Below are 19183 nucleotides of genomic sequence, written 5' to 3'. Positions count from 1 at the left end.
TAAATTTTTACAGTAACAATTGAATTTAATTGTTTAGTTCAAACTGATTTGGAAACATGTAAGAAGAAAACTTTAAAACTTTTAAATTTGTTCATTATTTTTTGCCTTGGTGTAGAACCTGTAATATCTCATTCCCTACTCTTCGGTAACAACCAATCACACTACTTGTTCTAGAAGAAAAATAAGTCTGTTGAAGTTTCTTCGCATAGATTATAGGTTTACGTAACCTAGAGTTAAAATCTGGTTGTGAAACGCGATAGAAGTTTAACCGTGGCGTTAAACTTGACGGTAGTTCAACTAAGCTCGGGTTAAACCCAAAGTTGTGAAACTGGGCCTAAGTTTGGCCGTGTCAGCCATCAATAGTGCCAACACATCGGGCAAATAAATTATTTTTTCAAGTGTGGTACTGGTACATTTTAGTCATGTTCAGTTATGTTTTGTCACCTTAACATACAAAATTAAAATTATAGTTTGAACTTTTCGTTTCTTTACATACTACATTTTTAAATTAGCACAATGGACTTATATTTTTACTAAAAATGTTTCGTGTTCGAAAATAACGTACCAGACCCAGAATTCTTAGATGGTAATCAATATTCATTATTTTTATTTAAAGAATTGTAAGCCTAAGAAACAATGCATTCGTTGATTATTCATTATTCATGCGTATTTCATCGGATTAATTTGCATGTTTATTCTTTTGTCGGCATTGTAAAGAAGTTATTCCTACGTTGGATAATGTAAAATTCCTTCTTTAACGGGTCTGGATTTTCTACGGATAGATTTCTGATTCAATTTGAATCTGTGTTTTTTACTAAGTCAATCTTTTACGCACTCTAGTGACCGTGTTTGGTAACTTATTTGTTCCAATTAGACTACACAACTGTGTTACACTGTGGCTGTGTTCCGTTTTTACTGGCAGTGCAGTAAATGTGACGTCATGACAGTACACTGTCACAACTGTTCCAATATTACTGCATTACTGCCAGCACTGCTATAGCATCATATTTCGGAACAGCATAGTAGCCATATTGCACTGTAGCTACCTCACCTTAGAAGCAGTAGTCACAGTGGCAATATGGCTACCATTCATGACGTCATTGATGTTACTAGATGCTGTCGCAGTGCGCTGCGTACCGGAACGGATTTTTCATCACTGCCAGAACTGGCAGTTATATCGGAACACAGCCTAGGTCTCTCTGTGTGACACTGTGTCACACTGGCTGTGTTCCGATATTAACTGCCAGTACTGAAAATGTATAGTATATGTGACGTGAACTATAAATTTTCAGTACTGCCAGTAAAAACGGAACACAGCCACTGTGGCACTCTTGTTGGAAAGCACCCCATATGACGTGCGTGCAACGAAAACAAACACATTCAGTTGTAACAACTTTACGGAGTTAAACAAGGTTGGTACACATGGGGACTTACGGTCAAAAAATAAGTGAGAGGGCAAAGAATTAGAGAGAGACGCTTGCAAACTGCGCACACCATCCGTTTGTTTTTTGTTCCTGAACTCCCTGAATTAGTGTGCACTTAAAATGAAATAGATATATATTTAAAAGTTAGTGAAAGCAAGATGGAACGTTCCAGTGCAGTCTAGTGCAGGAATAGAAAACAAGCCTCATGTCTACTTCCACCATGCATTGAACTATACTCTAACTGGAATGGGCACTGCCATATAACGTCCGTAGGCGATAACAGCTGATCGTGGAGGGCAGGACTCGCAGAAGTCGAGATCGTCAAGATTATTTCACACACGTACACACACACACACACACATATGTCACTATAATATACATTTACGTGTATGCATATGTATATGTAATAACTGAATAGAATTTTTGTCAATAAAATTCGCGTTTATATCAAATGCAAAAATATGCTGAAGCCAAAAGCGCTCACACAAGTTCTTAGTCAGGCGAATACCGGAGGCGTGGAAAATACCTTGTAAGTAAGAATTTTGCAGAGATATCAGCATCGATAAAGTCACATAAGTCGAGTGATATTTTTTCAATATAAATTCGCTTATGCAGTATTTCAGATTTCATTCTAAAACATTTCATCCTTTGTGCAAGAGTAACTTTGCACCAAGTGGCAATATATTATAAATGTCTTTTTTTTGTTGATATTTTTATATACAGTGTTTAAAAGTCATGAAGATCGATACTCTCAAACATTATAAATAATTGTGAATGCTCTACTAGAGATACAAGTTGCTGCACATAGAACGTTCTAAAATGTCACGTCTTTATTTTTTATTAAAATTAAAATGAAAATTTGTTTTAAGATATTGTTAAATAAATATTGATTATATCTCGCATTACACGTTTATATACATATTTCAGATTGCTCAACAGAGATGGTGGATTATTAGCGTATAGTGGTTACGGAGATAAAGATGCTAGAGTCACAGCTGCCATCACAAGTAACATTTGGACAGCTTATGAGAAGAATGGACGAAACGCCTTTAAGGAAGACGAACTGCAATTTGTTCTCATGGATTGTATGGTAGTAAAAGATTAACTAAAATTTCTTCACTTATCTCACACATTGAGAATCTTATGCTTTTTTCATGTCTCCAGGAAGGAAAGGTTGTTATCACGGAGGTAGCGAATTTGCTCCTGTGTTTATACGCAAAGGAAAGTGTGGGATTTGGATTACTGCGCGAAAAAGCGCAGGCGTTGGCCCAATATCTTGATCAACCATTAAAAACGATAGCAAACATGCCTTGAATGGACTCACAATCAATTTGCTTTCAGGAAAGTCTGTTCTACTTGAAAGATTATGAATTTACCTTACAATATTATTTATTGTTTATAAGAATTTATAAGTTATATGTGTATAAATATATTTTTTATTAATCTAAAATATATCAACGTACATGTGTTTCTATTTTTAATATGTGTATTATACGCATATCTAAATGCTATAAAATAAACTTATAGACAGTGTTTGCTGTTATCTATATAAAACTATCTAGATAATTATCTGGTTAAAGAAATGGTTTTATCTTATCTTTATCTAGATGATCAGAATATAAATTATCTTAATCTTATCTTAGATTTAAAAAAGTGTTATCTTTATCAAATTATCTAAGATGACGTGTAGTGGGATTAATATTCTAAAACTGTAACTCTCAAGATAAATCATTGTCTAGTAGTAGTGGAGACGATGATTTTTTTCGTGAAATGGACAAAAAAATTGCCATTTGTAACTCGGCAAATCCAGTGATTAGTAGCAGCATTGAAGTACTTTCATATTTAGAATCTAAATCCAAAGAATTAGAATCTCTTTCAATGTACCCACTTGTCAAATTTTTTAAAAATATAATACATCATTGCCATCATCAGCAGCAGTAGAGCGCCTCTTCAGTTGCGGACAGCAGATATTTGTACCTCGTAGAAATCAATTATCGGACAAATTATTTGAAAAACTATTATTTTTTAAAAAATAATGATTTATAATTTCCTTTTCATTTATTAATTATTTTAACCAATATATGTTCAATGTTTAACCAATAAATAGAAGTTTTATAAAAAATTTTCTGTATCCTATGTCCTTCCTTAACAGTTAAATTATCTAGATAAAACAATGTATAAATTTATCTTTTATCTAGATAAATTAAATTTAAATCATCTTTATCTTATCTAAGATAATTTTAAATGTAATTTATTTTATCTTTATCTAGATAATTTTAAGTTATCTAAGCGCAACACTGCTTATAGAGTACATAAAAAAAAGATAAATGAAAAATAGATCTTCAAGGTATATAATAAATCTTTTATTTCATACAAGTTACAACTAATACAAACAATTTGCATTTAATTTTTTATCTCACTTGACAAATCACACGCTATAATCGTAAGGACTACTTAATATAAGCTCACCTAACATTTGATAATATCAATGTCATGTATCCGCACGTATGAATTACTACTATTTAATACATAAAAGTTGCTATCAATTTATAATTTGTCAGGGACGAGACTACGACTGCATGACTGGCGAAAAAAAAATTAACAGCGTTAAATATCTACTGCTCTTCCTGCTCATCACTTATTGCAAATTGCACTACTAGAGATAAAAGTTATTGCATAAAAAGTTCTAAAGATTCTATACTTTTATCATATCAGAATACTTATACTTATTAATGTACCGTTAAATAAATTTTGATTACGTTTCACGTTAGGACCGTTCTGCAATAGTGTAAACATAACATTGTAAATGATTGCAAGGCGCAGTTGTATGTTTATTTCTATCTGAGCGAATTGACTTTAATTTCAGTTTAACTTCTTTATTTTTTTTTCTTTAGTTTCAAGAAAAACCAAGATTAAAGTTAATTTACATTGATGGAAATAGAATACAACTGCACTTTACAATATTTTACAATCACTTGCGACTACGTTTACGCTATCGCAGAACGATCTTTACACATCCATGTACAATACGAAAACGCAACGGATGGTTGTATGTACACGCATGTGACACCTGTTTCTTTAAAATATCTTCAACATTCAGAAAATGTATCTTCTTGCGATTAATATACAAGCTTTCTGCAAACAACTCAGCGCAGCTTGCTTGTAAGAGCTCGCCCTGGTAAAAATTGTTCCCAAAATTTTTATATGAATTAAAACGCTTCAAAAGTACTAAAAAAAAATCTACATCTACTTAAAATTGTACCTGTATCTATATAATGAAATTTACCCTAAGAGAAAGATTTCACATTCTATAATTTCTAAAAAATACTTTAAAATACTTTTTCATATCTTATATTTTCAGATTTCATCAGAAATTATAAAATGAAAATTTTTTGGATATTTCAGGATCCATATGAAAGATTCTAAAAAAGATGTAACTTTTTTCAACATTTCTGAAAATTATTCTAATAAAAAATCTGAGAAATTTTGTAAAAGTCACAAACTTATATAGAAATTCAGAAATTTATATATAATAAAAATTTGTGACAAATTATATGAAAAATTCTGAGAAAAATTTTCACAAAGGCAATTCTAATCGCGACGTGGTGAAAGCAAATTCAAAATAATTAGAAACACTCGCATAACTCTAGCGTAATTATTCGACGTATCCTACAGTGCAATGAATTTCCGAGTTAATAAAAAATAAAGTAAAAAATAAAACCTATGTGTAAAGTGATAACTGTACGTGTAAATACTTCCATATACGATAACTGCTTCTTTACGCCGCCTATCTCTCACGTAACAATATTTTCTATCATTATAATTTTAGTTTTCAATCAATATAAACGGTACGATTGTTTTCTAACGCCAAACACCGAATAAGTAAATTTTTTTCATCTATCGTTAGAAATCTTTACCTATGAAAGTACAAATTTTACACGAGTAAAGAGGATGATGTTTCCGCATACGTGTAATTATGACAGTAATGAACATTAATGCCAACTAAATTAATGATTAGAATACATGGATTTGAGCTAGAAAGTATATATATTAGCCTTATATTAGTCTAAATAACGCTGTACATAGCACGCGGGATTAACAATATTGGTCCTAAAGTTTCTGAAATTTTGCAGTACCAAATGAATTGTTGCTAGCCAAAACATCGCACAACTGCATATATATCTTTCGCTGCTTGTGTAAATATCTAATTCTGTAAATATATATGTATATTTCTTTCGATGACGCAGGTATCTCTTGCCCATATCGAAATAGCAAACACCAATGGCGCGCAAAATGTAACTGATTATTTGTATTGTTGAATGTATATTCTCTGTATATTCTCTTGAAAAAAAAATATGTAAATGCACGTGTGTGAGATAATGGTTACGCACGTGTACAATAGTACTAATGGCATCTATAACAAGCCAATATTATATATGCTCTTCCATTTAACATTTTACATATATTGTCTAGGACACTTTTCTCTTTCTCTTTTTGTTTCTTTTAATAGGCCTTCGACAATTGACAACCTACATCTGTTGCAAATATACTTATTTTATTACTACGGATGTAGGGGATCATATTGCAACTGCGAATAATTTACAAAAGAAAACAATTTTTCTCCCGATAATACACATCTCATTGATTCGCGATAATGTAATCGTATTATTCCGTGTTTTTGCGTACAAAATACGCAATAAACGTTCTTAAATTGTATACGTTTGTGCTCGCTCTCCTAAAATTTCTTTCGCAATAGTATTTTTGAGAATAAAGCCCCTATCTCTCTCACGTATCTCAGATCTGTATTCCTTAACAAGTAGTGGTAATGCAATTGCTTCGTTTAGAAAAAATTCCTTTCCGTATTAACAATACATGTATAAAGTCAGTTTTACATATTCATAGTTATTAGTAATGCGCCGTCTCTTGGATTTCGAAAATTATCACGTTAGATATACAAATATCTTTATGTTTTATAGCGGCAGTGCGAAGGTAAGTAATTTAGACATCTTACGATAAGAATACGGATGGGGGAAAAAGAACTTTTGTACAATTTAGTACAAAAAGGCAATCTCTAACTGTATCACTACCACAGATAAAAACTACCATCATATCATAAAAATTTGTATGAAACCGATTGCCTCCACAAATGCCATTCATTCATTAAAGTATTCAATAAAGCTAAAATATAACTGTAGCCATTATGGAACAACGTCATTTATTAATATAATTATATTACCTATGTATGTATGTATGTGTATGTATGTATATATATATATATATATATATTTATATATTTATATATATTTATATGTATAACATATCTGCCTTAAAAGCAGATAGATGTGCTTATAGAAAAAGGAAGGTTTTTACTTTGTGTGTTTGTCATATAGCGATTATCTGTATAAACCGTATGAAATTATTAAACTATTCCGTTCGTGTGAGATCGACATTTTTTTTTCTTTTCGTCTTTCGGGCACTGTTAATAAAAAGGAATAAATTAATAATAACGTATGTTACTTTCGGTTTTTAAAGCTTCATGTATCTTGCTATGTAATAAATACATATCTATAAAATGTTCTTTATCCCCTCTTTTTGCACTGTAATGTCCCTGTAGACTAACATTATCTAGGAATAGAGACAGAGAGAATATAATGGAAAAGAGTATATGCGGGTTTTACAATTTAATACTTTAAATGTAAAAACGAAAACAGTCTTCATCTTGTTGCAGCACAGCTGATCAAACTAAGGGGAGGCAAGGGAAAACAAGGACGGATCTAGACATTACATGCGTGAACCCTTCTGCTGCAAAACCTAGAATGTAATCCAATAATCTAAACTTAATAAAAACGTATTAATTTCACTTATGATTATATAATACTTAATGCTAATTACAAATTTTATAATAAATTATACAGTTTTACTATAGAAAAAAAGTTGTTCCGCCTCTGTTACATTGTTGCTATACATATATAAACCAAATAAAATAAGAAATGTCAATATGCTAATCTAATTATAGCTACTTTGCTTCCCAAAAAGCTACCCTTATCGAAAAGCAAACCCATATGTGATATTAGTACATATTAATTTAAGACTACATATTTCCTATATTATATAAATAAATCGTAACGTAAGCTACTTGGTGATAAAATATACACTGTGGACAATTCACTCTTACGTCGTATAAAGGATATAATGTATGATGAATATAATTTGGCATGCAATAATGATTCATGCAGGTCACGGGGCATAAAGTATATATAACCACAAACCAATGAAAGAAAAATTCTTTATTCAACGAACGGCATGCGGTACAATAATAATAATAATAATAATAGTAGTAATAATAATAATAATAATAATAATAATAATAATAATAATAATAATATTGTACATACAACAAATATCAGAGGCAGAACATGCTCATGCGAACAGGCCTCTGAGTTTCACAGATTATTAGGTGATTTGTCTCAATTAATGCATGGCTTTAAAACAATGTATACATTTAAAGCCTATAAAAGTAACTATACAAAAATATATCTAAGACAAAAATCAAAAATCCATTTGTGAAATTTTTATCCACAGATATTTGATTGGAAGAAAAAATTAAGCCACCTAATAAAATCTGTTGCTGAACATTTCACACCTACAATAAAACTTCTTTTCCTTTGTCGTATTTTGTTCCCTTATATGAAACGATTAAGCAAAATAATTCTAAGCAATCGTCAGGAATATTGCAGAAAAATGTAAAGAGGAATATGTTTTGCTGAATTAAGCATAAGTGATAAGACGTGAGATAAAATTTAATCTCATAAATGTGTATATATATAAATCATATTTATCACATGTACAGTGATAAAGCTCATCTTTGGTTTTCTACCCAACCCAATCCAACCGTCAGTATAGGCAAATTGTTAATATCAAATATAATGCTGCTTTTTTTTTTTTTCACCTCATTAAAATTTATAAAAATGTTATTTAATTTCACAATAGCATTAGACATCAAGAAAAATCAATGTTGGATTGCAAGAGCAGATCTATGGATAAATTTTCTTCTGCCTGTCAACAGGCCATTTGGAAATTTTGTAATTGTAATCCTTTCCTTTAAGCAGGAAAGTGCTTTTGTTTTCCAGCTAAAGAAGCATTTACCTCCACAACTATCTCATGCAATCCAACATGGAAAACAATAATACTGACACAGATTATTTAGTACATGATTTTACTAAAAAATGGTGGAGGTACTTAGTAAAAACATGATGGAATTTCGAATAATAAACTTGCATCTATCAGTATACAACAAAAACATAAAAATGATCGCATTAGCCATGGCTACTTTGGTTCAAAGGGTGGGAAACAGTCAAATAGGATAGCGGTACCTTAACGCGATCCGTAGATTCTTCTTCTTTACTGCTGAGCTGACTAGGTCCGTATTCTCGGCTTACCACACACAGAAATTCCGCATGATCGTCGTTACCATAGTTATATTGAGAACCTATGTTGATTAGCTGTAAAAACAAAAGAAAAAGAGCATCTGTATTTAAAGACAGTGTGAGAGAGAGAGAGAGAAAGAGAGAGTGTGGGGGGGGGCATTGCAAGTCATAGACAATACAAGAGAAGAAATCACATAAACGTTACAATTAAATTGAGTATACAAATACTTGTAAATACCTGTTCAAATCTCCATCCGTCCGACATGGTGGACACCATCTGCGTGAGCTCGTCCTCGTGGCATTGGAGAACTCTGTAGACATGCTTCTTGGAGTCCCTCTGTGGCCGAGTGTCCCTCAAGATGATCCTCTCTTTGACTAACCGAATGAGCTCGGTGATATTGTAAAACTCCGCTTCCTCCAGCACACCCTCCTCCGTTAGATCCTTATTGATGACCAACTTGCCATGGCGCAAGTAGTTCAAGACGGGACTGAAGTACGTGGGGTCACGATCTATCAGGTACGCTCCCGTCTCGTCCTTAGGAGAACAACAAAAACGAGGGGAGTTATCTACCGCGCACGATGAAGGAGGCGCGAGGAATCCCGCCACGAAGGAGCTCGCCCTTGTCCTCGACGTCGACGCGGACAACAAGAAAATGCGACGGTCACTCAGACGGGGAGGAAATGGGCGGGGGTTCGTTTGAAATTCCCGGTAAGGGACCGTGTCAACTAACCCTGTCCGAAATGAGGTCCGAGTCCTCCTGGCACAGCCGGTACAGAAACGAGTTCGGATCCCTCGCCAAAGTGGTCTTCGCTGTCAGGAAGTACGTTCCGCCCACGTTCAGTCGCACCCACTGATTATTACATCGCTTACCGACATGATTCTCTGTCATCTTGTGCGAGTTCGTGTCGCCGAATTCCGCCATACTTGCATTGGCATCAATTGACATAAGGGGAAAGCAAGGGAAACCGGGTCAGGTTGGATCGCGGCCACTGCGGAGCGACTGGTCAGTGCAGCGTCTTAAATCCGCCACTGAGAGGTTGCATGAAAAGACGAGTTGATAACAGCTACAAAATGATGCCTGACTCACGTCGTTTTGCAATCTCACCTTGTAATTGTTTAGGATAATTGTTTAATTATCATGCACGCAATTCATACGCGTAAACCTTAAATGAAATAAATAGCTAATTATTTATCTTTTTTCTGTTTTGTGTTAATTATTAGCACTGTCAGGTAAATGAATATTTTTTAAAATTAAATAAAGTTAAACTTAATGACTTACAAAATTAATTTAGTTATGTTAAGATTAAACTCAGAGTTACGTCGTAACTATTTAAGAAGTTAAATAATAACAAAGTTAAAAAGTTAATAACTTTTAACTCAATTAATTTTAAATGATTTAACTTTTTATTTTAATTTAGTTATTTTCGAAACACAAATTTTAATTTATTTAAGCTTTATTTTTTCCTAAGCTAAAAATTTATTTATACGAAAGAAAAATACATTCCTACGTAAAAAACAATTAATATATATTTGTTTATTTCATACAAACTTGACTTACAAATAAAATATTACGAGTTTCATGTCTATATTATAATTGTTTCGAGTAATTTAACTTTTAACTTAAGTTAATTTAATCTTAACATAAAACTTTTAACTAATTGTTTCTTTATTCATGTAACTTTTAATGTAACTAAATTAATTTTATAATTTAATTAATTTTAACTTAATTTAGTTAAAAGAATATATTAGCTTACCGAACTGAAATTAAGTTAAATTGAAAGTTTATTTTGAGAAACATTATATTTATAATTAAATTATAATATCGTAATGTTTTAAAGATTAATTAAAATTTTTTGTAATTTTATATAAGTTTATATAAAATACCAAAAAATTATTATTGTTCATATAGGAATGTTTTCTTTTACAATTTTTTTCTTTTACAAGTACATTTTTAATTTAGGAAAAAAATTAATATGTTAATATGTTTAAAAATAATTAGGTGCAGTTAAAAATTAACTGAGTTAATTTAAAAGTTATTTTTTAATTAATTTTTGAACTAGCTACTATCTAACCTGTTCATTTGTGTGTTTGTTCAAATTTGAATGACCGCCATGCTTTCGAACGGAAAGATGGTTTTCACTTCCGGCATGAAGTTTCCGACGCTCCTCGCCTCAAGAAAGCTCAAGAGCGGGCAACTTCAGAGTACTCGGTCTTTGCGTTCGAAATCCACTTATTTTCGTTATCGTTCCGTGCGAGAGAAAGGACGAGAGAGGAACGACATCGCCGTGGACGACGTTGTGAGACGCAACATCCTCGAGACCGCAAAAAAATTGGCCGCTCGCTGCAGTGGGGATCGTGTCATCACCACCTCCTCGGTGTGTGGGGTGTGTGGCGCGAAACGCGCCCTGGACTCGCACGCGAGGTCTGGGTTCGAGGCTCGGAGCATAAAAACGTCCGTACCCCCGCGGATTACCGGCAGTCATTGCGACACGGTCTCCCCATCGTGATATGCGGGGTGCCGCGTCGCGCGTCGTCACCGCCGCCGCCGTCGCCGCTACCGCTGTCATCGCCGTCGTCGCCACTACCATCGCCGCTGTCGTTGTCGTCACCGTCATCACCGTCGTCACCGTCGCGGACAACGATTGAACGGTCGCGCTGCACGCAAGCTCGGAGCAACGCCGTGCGAGGATGCCGGTGAAGGTCGACGTGGTGCCGCCGCCACCCGCTAACTCGAAACAGCCGGGTGTCACCAAGTCCCTGCTGTACAACGGCTCGCGCTTCCAGGGCTCGCAGAAGTCCAAGGGCAACAGCTACGACGTGGAGGTGGTTTTGCAGGTTAGTCCTGTGTCCTCCTCGCTGCTTCAACCGCCGTGTGCCCCCTCTCCTCGCTGCTCCGATCGCTGTCCGCGCACTGCTCCGTTATGTCGTCACTTTTCGGAAATTGCGCCACAAATTGGCGAACGCGTATCGCCGCTGAGACCGACGGATAGGGGGATATCCTCGGTGACGGTGAGGATAATGTGCGAGACGATGATTTCTTCTCGCCCTTCCTTTGCTTCTTCTTTCTCTCTCTTCCGCCTCTTTGCAGCGGACCGTTCCACGCGTATTCGCGTGGAGCCTATATTGATGTAAGCTGATATGGGATTGTTAATGGTACATGAAAACGTGCGATTGATTCCTGGTTACGATTTTTCACGTTGCATTTATCCCGTTGCAGCACGTGGATGAGGAAAACAGTTACTTGTGTGGATACCTGAAGATCAAGGGTCTTACGGAGGAGTTTCCAACACTAACGACGTTCTTTGACGGCGAAATCATTTCCAAAAAGTATCCCTTTTTAACTCGTAAGTGGGATGCCGACGAGGATGTCGACAAGAAACACTGGGTTCGTATCTTATCGCCCCAACTATCGCCGTTCATAGGTTATCGCCGGTATTGTGTGTTTGTATGTTTTTCTTATTCTTATTATAGAGTAAATTCGAATCGTTCTGCCAGTATGCCAAAACATTCAACTCTGACACGTTCGATTATGAGGCGTTGAAAGGAACGGACTTTGTATTTATGAGGTGGAAAGAACACTTCCTAGTACCCGATCATACGATTAAAGATATCAACGGTGCCTCCTTCGCAGGATTTTATTATATTTGCTTCCAGAAATCCGCTGCCACGATAGAGGGCTATTATTATCATCGTAGTTCCGAATGGTAAAACACTACCTTGTATACTATAAGTTAGAAAGTAGAAATAACAATTAAATGCCTAATTGATGATAGTTGATTTCTGGACATACTAAATATATTTAACAAAAAAACATCTGTGAATATATGGTATACAATATGTGTGTGGAATAATTAAAACAATTTTATAAACGTTGTTTCAGGTATCAATCCTTGAATCTGAGACATGTCCCAGAGCACAGTATACAGATTTACGAGTTCAGGTGAAGTCGATACGTTTGCTAAGAAATCTCACAATATATTCGCGTCTTTTCTTTTCTAGCATACAGATCTCATAAAAATTCGTCCTATAAATTAAATTAGATAATATCATAATGAGTTTCGTTTATTATTCGTGACACACTCCATAATTCTGGGGGAGATCTACAGTGCAAAATATTCAACAGATTTCATGATGCCCTTCTCTTAGTCGCGACTATGTTAGTAATCATTGAAATCATTGAGAATTGGAGTGCCTATTTAATAAGTGATCAATTAGAAGTGATTACTTTAACATGATTAATTGTAAAATAAATTTTGGTCGAAATAAATTATCTGATGTATATCATTTTAAATCATTGGCGTTTATTTTTCGGTAATCTAATAAATGTTTCGGGATATTTATTTGTATTTATTGTCATTGTGTGCATGATCCACGTGCATTCAATATTTTGATATTTGATTTTGATCACTGGCTGAAGCATAGTAAATATGTATATAATGAGAAAAGATCGAATGTTACAACTGTAAATTATATTTTCTTTTAAGAATTTAGTAACGACGATAAAAAATATTTGTATTATTTATAAGCAAGATTCTTTTTTCGCATTGCTTTTAGAATATTTATGAGATCTGTTTACTACATTAGAAGAGAGGAAGAGTGTAATTGTTGTTTGAATGAAGCTGTACGTATGTCGCAAAAGAAGGAAAAACTGGAAATGGCAATCGCGAAAGAGTTATATATCGAGGGTTTGATTTTACGTTGAAAACATTTATTTATTTTATGCAATCAATCTTTATCCGATTCTAATATTTTATACATACATATATAAAATATATGTATACCTGATTTTAAGAATAGGCATTAGACACATGTTGGCTGTTCGTAAAACTTGTCTTCATGTTTTTAATTGAACGTTAAATAAATATATCGAGATTCTCTTAGGAAAATAGTAACACTATTGTGATATGCATTACCATACATATGCATATATATATATATATATATATATGCAAATGTATATAAGTTAACAAGCTGTAATAAGTAATCGTGTAGCTTATCCGAGATTGGCATACTACAGCTTTCATTTGCGTGTGACGTTTACGGAACCGTTCTCGATCACCAGTGATATTGATATTTCAAATGGCATACTACATGCTACATTATTTTCGATATTACTTTTATTTAGCGTTGTTAAATACTAATAATTTTGTTTCTTTTTTTTTTTTCTTTTATATTTGTGCTAATAATTTACTTAAATACTCATCTCATAGAACGGTACATGTGCTGTTTACAATAAAAACGCATACCGAATCAATAAGTGTAACAAATAGTCACTTTGGATATTGAAAAACGTAGATATATACGTATAAGAGATACATATTTAATATATCAGATACCTTGAAAGTACACTGATATTGTTAATTATATTAAGCCGACCTTTATTAAACAAAAAATCTACTGTTGTCACATCCTTATTTATAAGTTATATGTTGTTGTGTTTCTTTTAAGAATATCTTTATATTATGAGTTATCAATATCAATTATATATATATGAACATACTGTGCAAAATGTCACATATCAATCCGTGAAGTTGCGTTTCTTTTAGTTCGATGTTGTTTCTCTTTGCAGACTACAAAATTTATTAACTCGAGCACTTACGAAATCTAATTCATGCTTAAACAATGTGCAACGAAAAATATAACATTTTTTTGTGATAATCGCGTTCTTCGCACAATCATTTACAAAAAATCATTTGAATTATGTTTGCTTTATAAAACATCCATAGGTTCATAAATATTCGATTTATTTTCATTATACAACCGCATGTGCTTTAAAAACTGGAACATACAATTATAATTGAATATTAACTGGAGTCGGGTTTCGCTACTATACAAATAGAACCATTGTGTAGAGATGGATATGCATCGATTAAAGTTACAGTGCTCAAAGTAACACAAGAAAGTAATATTACAAGTTCCAGGAAGAACTTTTTTTGCCAATTTCAGCGAATGAATTCAGTAAGAGACTCGATTAAATTCGATTAACGTCAATGTACTTAACTTTGATCTCGATTTAACTTACTCTACCTTTTTCTAATTCTTAAAAATAGAAAAAGATAAAAAGCAAATTGAATTGAGATGAAAGTAGTCTACATTGATAGAAATGGACATAATTATAATTGTAACTAAAATTATAGTTAAAAAAATTAAACCATATTTATTATATACAGCAAATGTATGAAACAAGCTCTCTATCCTCTATTAATTCAATGAATTGTTTCACTAGTAAATTAGAAGCATTTTGGCAAACGGGACGGTATTTTCCATTCTTCTCTTTCTTAATGGCCCCCTTTTAAAAGGATGTGGATATTCCTTCATATATGAAAGATGTTATTCTCTTGTAACAAAATATGTATATATAATTAATGTGTGAACTATTTATTAAAGAAAATTTGGTATTCGAAATAGGAAGTCCGTTTTCAAGTCTTTACATACTGATTACATGCACTGCATTAATGCGTTAATATATGAATTTTATTTAATACATCTCACAGACAAGTAAGCACATTGTATTATATTCATATAAAACAATATAATTATAATATAATATAGTTCTTTCTTTTTATATATATATATACACAGAATATAATTTAGTTAAATCTAACGTAATATAAATATACATCTCATGTGCTTTCCTGGCATCGAGTGATTTGTTACAGACACATCGTTAGAGATCGAGTGTGTTTCTATCTATCTATATTACACACAAACGCATCTCCATCTGCAATCTTACACTGTACAAATGTGTGAACTTACATTTAGGTAACGTGAAACAAGGCAATACTTTTAAATAATGTATTTGAGGGAGTTTTTTTTTCAAATTTTTCATTAAACAGAGAGAAAAGGGAGGAATGAAGATCGTATTGATTCGCACGATTTATAATTCATGCGGGGGAGAAAAAGAGCGAGAGATAAAACATCGAGAAAAAAAATTATCTAATCTTGATCGATCAACGTAATGCAATGTAAAAACTCGTGCCATAGAAAGAGTCAATGCTTTTATTGCTCTTTATAAAACCGTCTCCTTAAAAAATATATAGCTCTTCCGCGCTCGGTAACCGGTAGTTTCCGATAAAATGGTTTTCGCAAGCAATTGAAAATATAAATATATATATATATATATATATATATATATATATATATATATATATATATATATATATATATATGTGTATATATATGTATGTATGTAGGTATGTCACTAATATATCTCGAATTAGCTGCTCTAAACTTTCTACACTTACGCTATCATCATTAGTCTACACCACAACCACCGCAGACTTAGCGAACTTGTACTTTTCAATTCATTCAGATCATAAGCTTTCGTAAGCTTAATGATCGAAGAAAGAACATTCCGCACAGAGATACGTTTGTGGGAAGAGATACTTTTTCCAACAACGGCCAAAAAAAAAAACGAAGCGGCTTATAAGGAAGTATGGGCACACTCGAGTCGCGTAATGTAATGTCCATCAATATATCATGTGTCTTATGTACTTCCGTAATCCTGACACATTCTTTTTTCGCGAAAAAAAATCCATGTGAGCTTTGCGATCAATAATAACGGTAACGTTCAAGCAATTTCTGCTTGCACCTCTTTTTTTTTTTAATCTCATACAACGGATGGCACAAATACACGACAGCTTGTCTCCCTTAAGCTCGTTAGTAATCGTTCGGATCGTGAAACTATGCGCGCGGTTCGTGGATGTGAAAATATATCTGAAATGTATCTCGTGATATATATATAAACGCAACAAGTATCTATCTGTCAACGTTGGCAAGTGATAAATCGGAATTTTATATATTTATGTTATCTCGTAGTGGTCTAACAGTAATTACTATGAATCGTGAAACAACATCGTAAACGTGTTTTGCATCAACAGAACAGAGAGGAGGGAGGAGAGGAGGAAGAACGTTGATTGCTGCGCGACGCTTCTGTAAGTAACCGCTATCCTGATTTCTGCTCCCCGTCACTCTCAAGACACTGTGCAAGAATTGCGACCGACGCAACTCGTACGAGAGTCGGTAATGCTGCCGGGCGAGCTACCAGGCGTCGATAGCCCATTATTATGACCCACCCCAACGAAGCGTAGCTTACGATGATGCAATCCTAGACTCTTGCTGGAACTCAACGAGCGGTTGCCGTTGTAGCGCAGTTGTGACGTAGTCGTCATCGCGTACGATTTCAGGTGTGACTTGATTGACTTGGGCAACGGCAGCTGATCGATACCGTAAACCGTCGTTCGGGCAACTATCGCGCGACATGCTAATTCCTGCAGGCTGAGCACTGTAAAACCAAATTCTACCTCATTATCCCGTCGCTTCTTCAAAAGCTTTAAAGAATTTGCAATAGAAATTATATTACTAGTACCTTTATTAGATCGCCATAATCTTTCCATGCCGTTCCTGTGTAGCGCCATCCGAGAGAGCTCTGAGAAGCTCTCACGGATATTGAAGTCGCAAAGAGGTGAGACTTCGAAGAACGCCATATGGTTTTTAGCTGCGTAAGCCTCAGCATCTCGTTCACCCACTTGCCTTTTAAAGGCCAAATGCAGACGATTACCAACCAGTACTTTTGGTACTCCAGGTGCATGCTGTAAGTTGCACATTAAGATACATTAAGATACATTTTTTACAAACTGTTAGAAAAATAACTGGATAAAATCTCAGATCGTCACTGACCTCTTCGACTTCCTTCAGCCACCTATCAATGCCATCAAAGGACCACTTATTGGTGATATCGTATACCAAGAGTATACCTTGAGCACCTCTGGAATAAGACCGAATAATGGTGCAGAATCTACCTTGGCCTGATGTATCCCATAATTGTAGCTTTACTCGTTTCCCATCTAACAGAATAGTGGTAGTCTTGTAAGCTGAAAAGATAATAAACAATCAACTGTAAGCTTTAAGTGAACAAGTCTGAAGGAAACAAGAGTTATTGGAGCAGCAATCTTGGAACGCAACCGTTCAACGATTACAGTAGTTCCGATCCAATAATGTTTCGTCACGTGTACATGACACGAAGGAGAACTCGGTGACATCGACAGATTCTGAAAAGCCCTACCGCTGCCGCTGCAAAACGGCGACTCCGCGGCGCCGTCCTCGAGACCGCTCAAGATCTCTTGCTTGCCGACGTCGCTGTCGCCCACCAACAGAAACTTGAGCAGATAGTCGTACTGCTTCTCCTGACGAGGCTTCGTCGCGCTGGCCTCACCCGCAGCCATAATAACCGCTTGTCGCAGACCCTGAGCATACTGCAGGCGACCGATGAGGCGACCACGCTCGCCCTGCCGCTGTCACGCTTGCTCTTGTGTTCGCGGTACGCGGACGGATTCTTCTGCTCCCCCAGCACTAGCACCGCCACCTTGACGGCAACTACGTCGGTGGGTACCCCGCCGGTGAAAGCTATCGCATCGTACCGCGATGCACAGGAACGTCGCGTCGACACTCTCATGGATCACGGTCGCGTCGATCGCGGCCGATCTTCTCTACGCGACCGGGACACGGGCCTCGACAACGCCGACGCGTATCATAACAAAGCGAACGATCGCGATCGCAAGCAATCGCAAGTACACACATACACACTCTATCGCTCGACGCGCTGAGCTTTCTCCGCTATTGTCGCGCTCTTATCCCTGCCTGCAGCGCACCGCGCCAGTGTTGTTAGACGGGCCCGGTTTTTCACGCATGCGCGTCAAATGAGACTTCAGTAAAGTAGATCTTAGTGACAGAAAGGAGATCTTTGGTAACCCATACCAATTTTGGAATTCTGCAAACTGACGTTTTTTGATTGCTTCTTTTGTCTCTGAATTTTATAAATCTATATTAAAATAAATAGATTAGTTCACGTTGCTTGAAATCTTTAAAAATTCTTGTACTTAAAATAAAATGAATATACATTTAAGCAAATAAAAAAGATATATAGGAGAGATATATAGAAGAGGGAGACAACAAAGATATTCAATGCGAAAAAAAATATTGAGTGAAAGCAACGTGGACAAACCGATGTATATTTACCTTACCCTATCCTAATCATATGACGAGCCCGCAATGCGCCCCTTTCTCGGTACACCAGTTACAGCGCTGATTGTAGCCACGCATGCGCAAAAAACCGGGCCCGTCTAACAACACTGCACCGCGCTAGTCTCCTCACGTGACATTACCACGCAGCCGCACATCTAGGTTGCGCGTTATCGCGAAATCCGCGAAGGTCGAAGAGTGCGTTCGTGAGTGTTCGCGAGCGCACCACCGCCGTCAGCGCGCCTCCAAGGACCCGAGCGTGTTTTCATTCGTCTGGCTCGGTCACGTGATGAAAGGCAAGGGAACGATCG

At 35.2% G+C, this 19183-nt stretch overlaps 4 protein-coding genes across 5 annotated transcripts; 2 read left to right on the top strand and 2 right to left on the bottom strand.

The window, feature by feature from the left end:
* The first annotated feature begins 1569 nt into the window (after positions 1-1569).
* LOC105193928 (ragulator complex protein LAMTOR2) lies at positions 1570-2978 on the top strand. Its single transcript, XM_011158621.3, has 3 exons — positions 1570-1953; positions 2352-2514; positions 2589-2978. Exons 1-3 carry the CDS (start codon positions 1886-1888, stop codon positions 2736-2738), a joined length of 381 nt encoding a protein of 126 aa, XP_011156923.1. The 5' UTR covers positions 1570-1885; the 3' UTR covers positions 2739-2978.
* Positions 2979-3765: 787 nt separating this feature from the next.
* On the bottom strand, positions 3766-9948 carry LOC105193912 (BTB/POZ domain-containing protein KCTD5). 2 transcript variants are annotated; one of them, XM_011158612.3, is made up of 4 exons: positions 9583-9938; positions 9090-9386; positions 8798-8926; positions 3766-7235 (listed from the first exon to the last, which is right to left on the bottom strand). In XM_011158612.3, the coding sequence occupies exons 1-4, from the start codon at positions 9796-9798 to the stop codon at positions 7206-7208; spliced, it is 672 nt and encodes a 223-aa protein (XP_011156914.1). In that variant the 5' UTR covers positions 9799-9938; the 3' UTR covers positions 3766-7205. The 2 variants fall into 2 exon arrangements, with proteins under 2 accessions (XP_011156914.1, XP_011156907.1); XM_011158605.3 differs by lacking the exon at positions 3766-7235 and having other exon boundaries at positions 7697-8926; positions 9583-9948.
* Positions 9949-11321: 1373 nt separating this feature from the next.
* Positions 11322-15259, top strand: LOC105193906 (glucose-induced degradation protein 4 homolog). The gene is made up of 4 exons (XM_011158595.3): positions 11322-11687; positions 12070-12237; positions 12324-12556; positions 12733-15259. Exons 1-4 carry the CDS (start codon positions 11541-11543, stop codon positions 12794-12796), a joined length of 612 nt encoding a protein of 203 aa, XP_011156897.1. The 5' UTR covers positions 11322-11540; the 3' UTR covers positions 12797-15259.
* On the bottom strand, positions 15215-18484 carry LOC105193900 (ras-related protein Rab-40B). The gene is made up of 4 exons (XM_011158592.3): positions 17917-18484; positions 17532-17725; positions 17221-17443; positions 15215-17136 (listed from the first exon to the last, which is right to left on the bottom strand). The coding sequence occupies exons 1-4, from the start codon at positions 18074-18076 to the stop codon at positions 16826-16828; spliced, it is 888 nt and encodes a 295-aa protein (XP_011156894.1). The 5' UTR covers positions 18077-18484; the 3' UTR covers positions 15215-16825.
* Between the last annotated feature and the right edge of the window lie 699 nt (positions 18485-19183).

Source organism: Solenopsis invicta, chromosome 2 (assembly GCF_016802725.1).
Source record: "Solenopsis invicta isolate M01_SB chromosome 2, UNIL_Sinv_3.0, whole genome shotgun sequence".
In the NCBI taxonomy this organism is placed as follows: Eukaryota; Metazoa; Arthropoda; class Insecta; order Hymenoptera; family Formicidae; genus Solenopsis; species Solenopsis invicta.
This window is presented reverse-complemented; position numbering and strand designations above follow the sequence as displayed.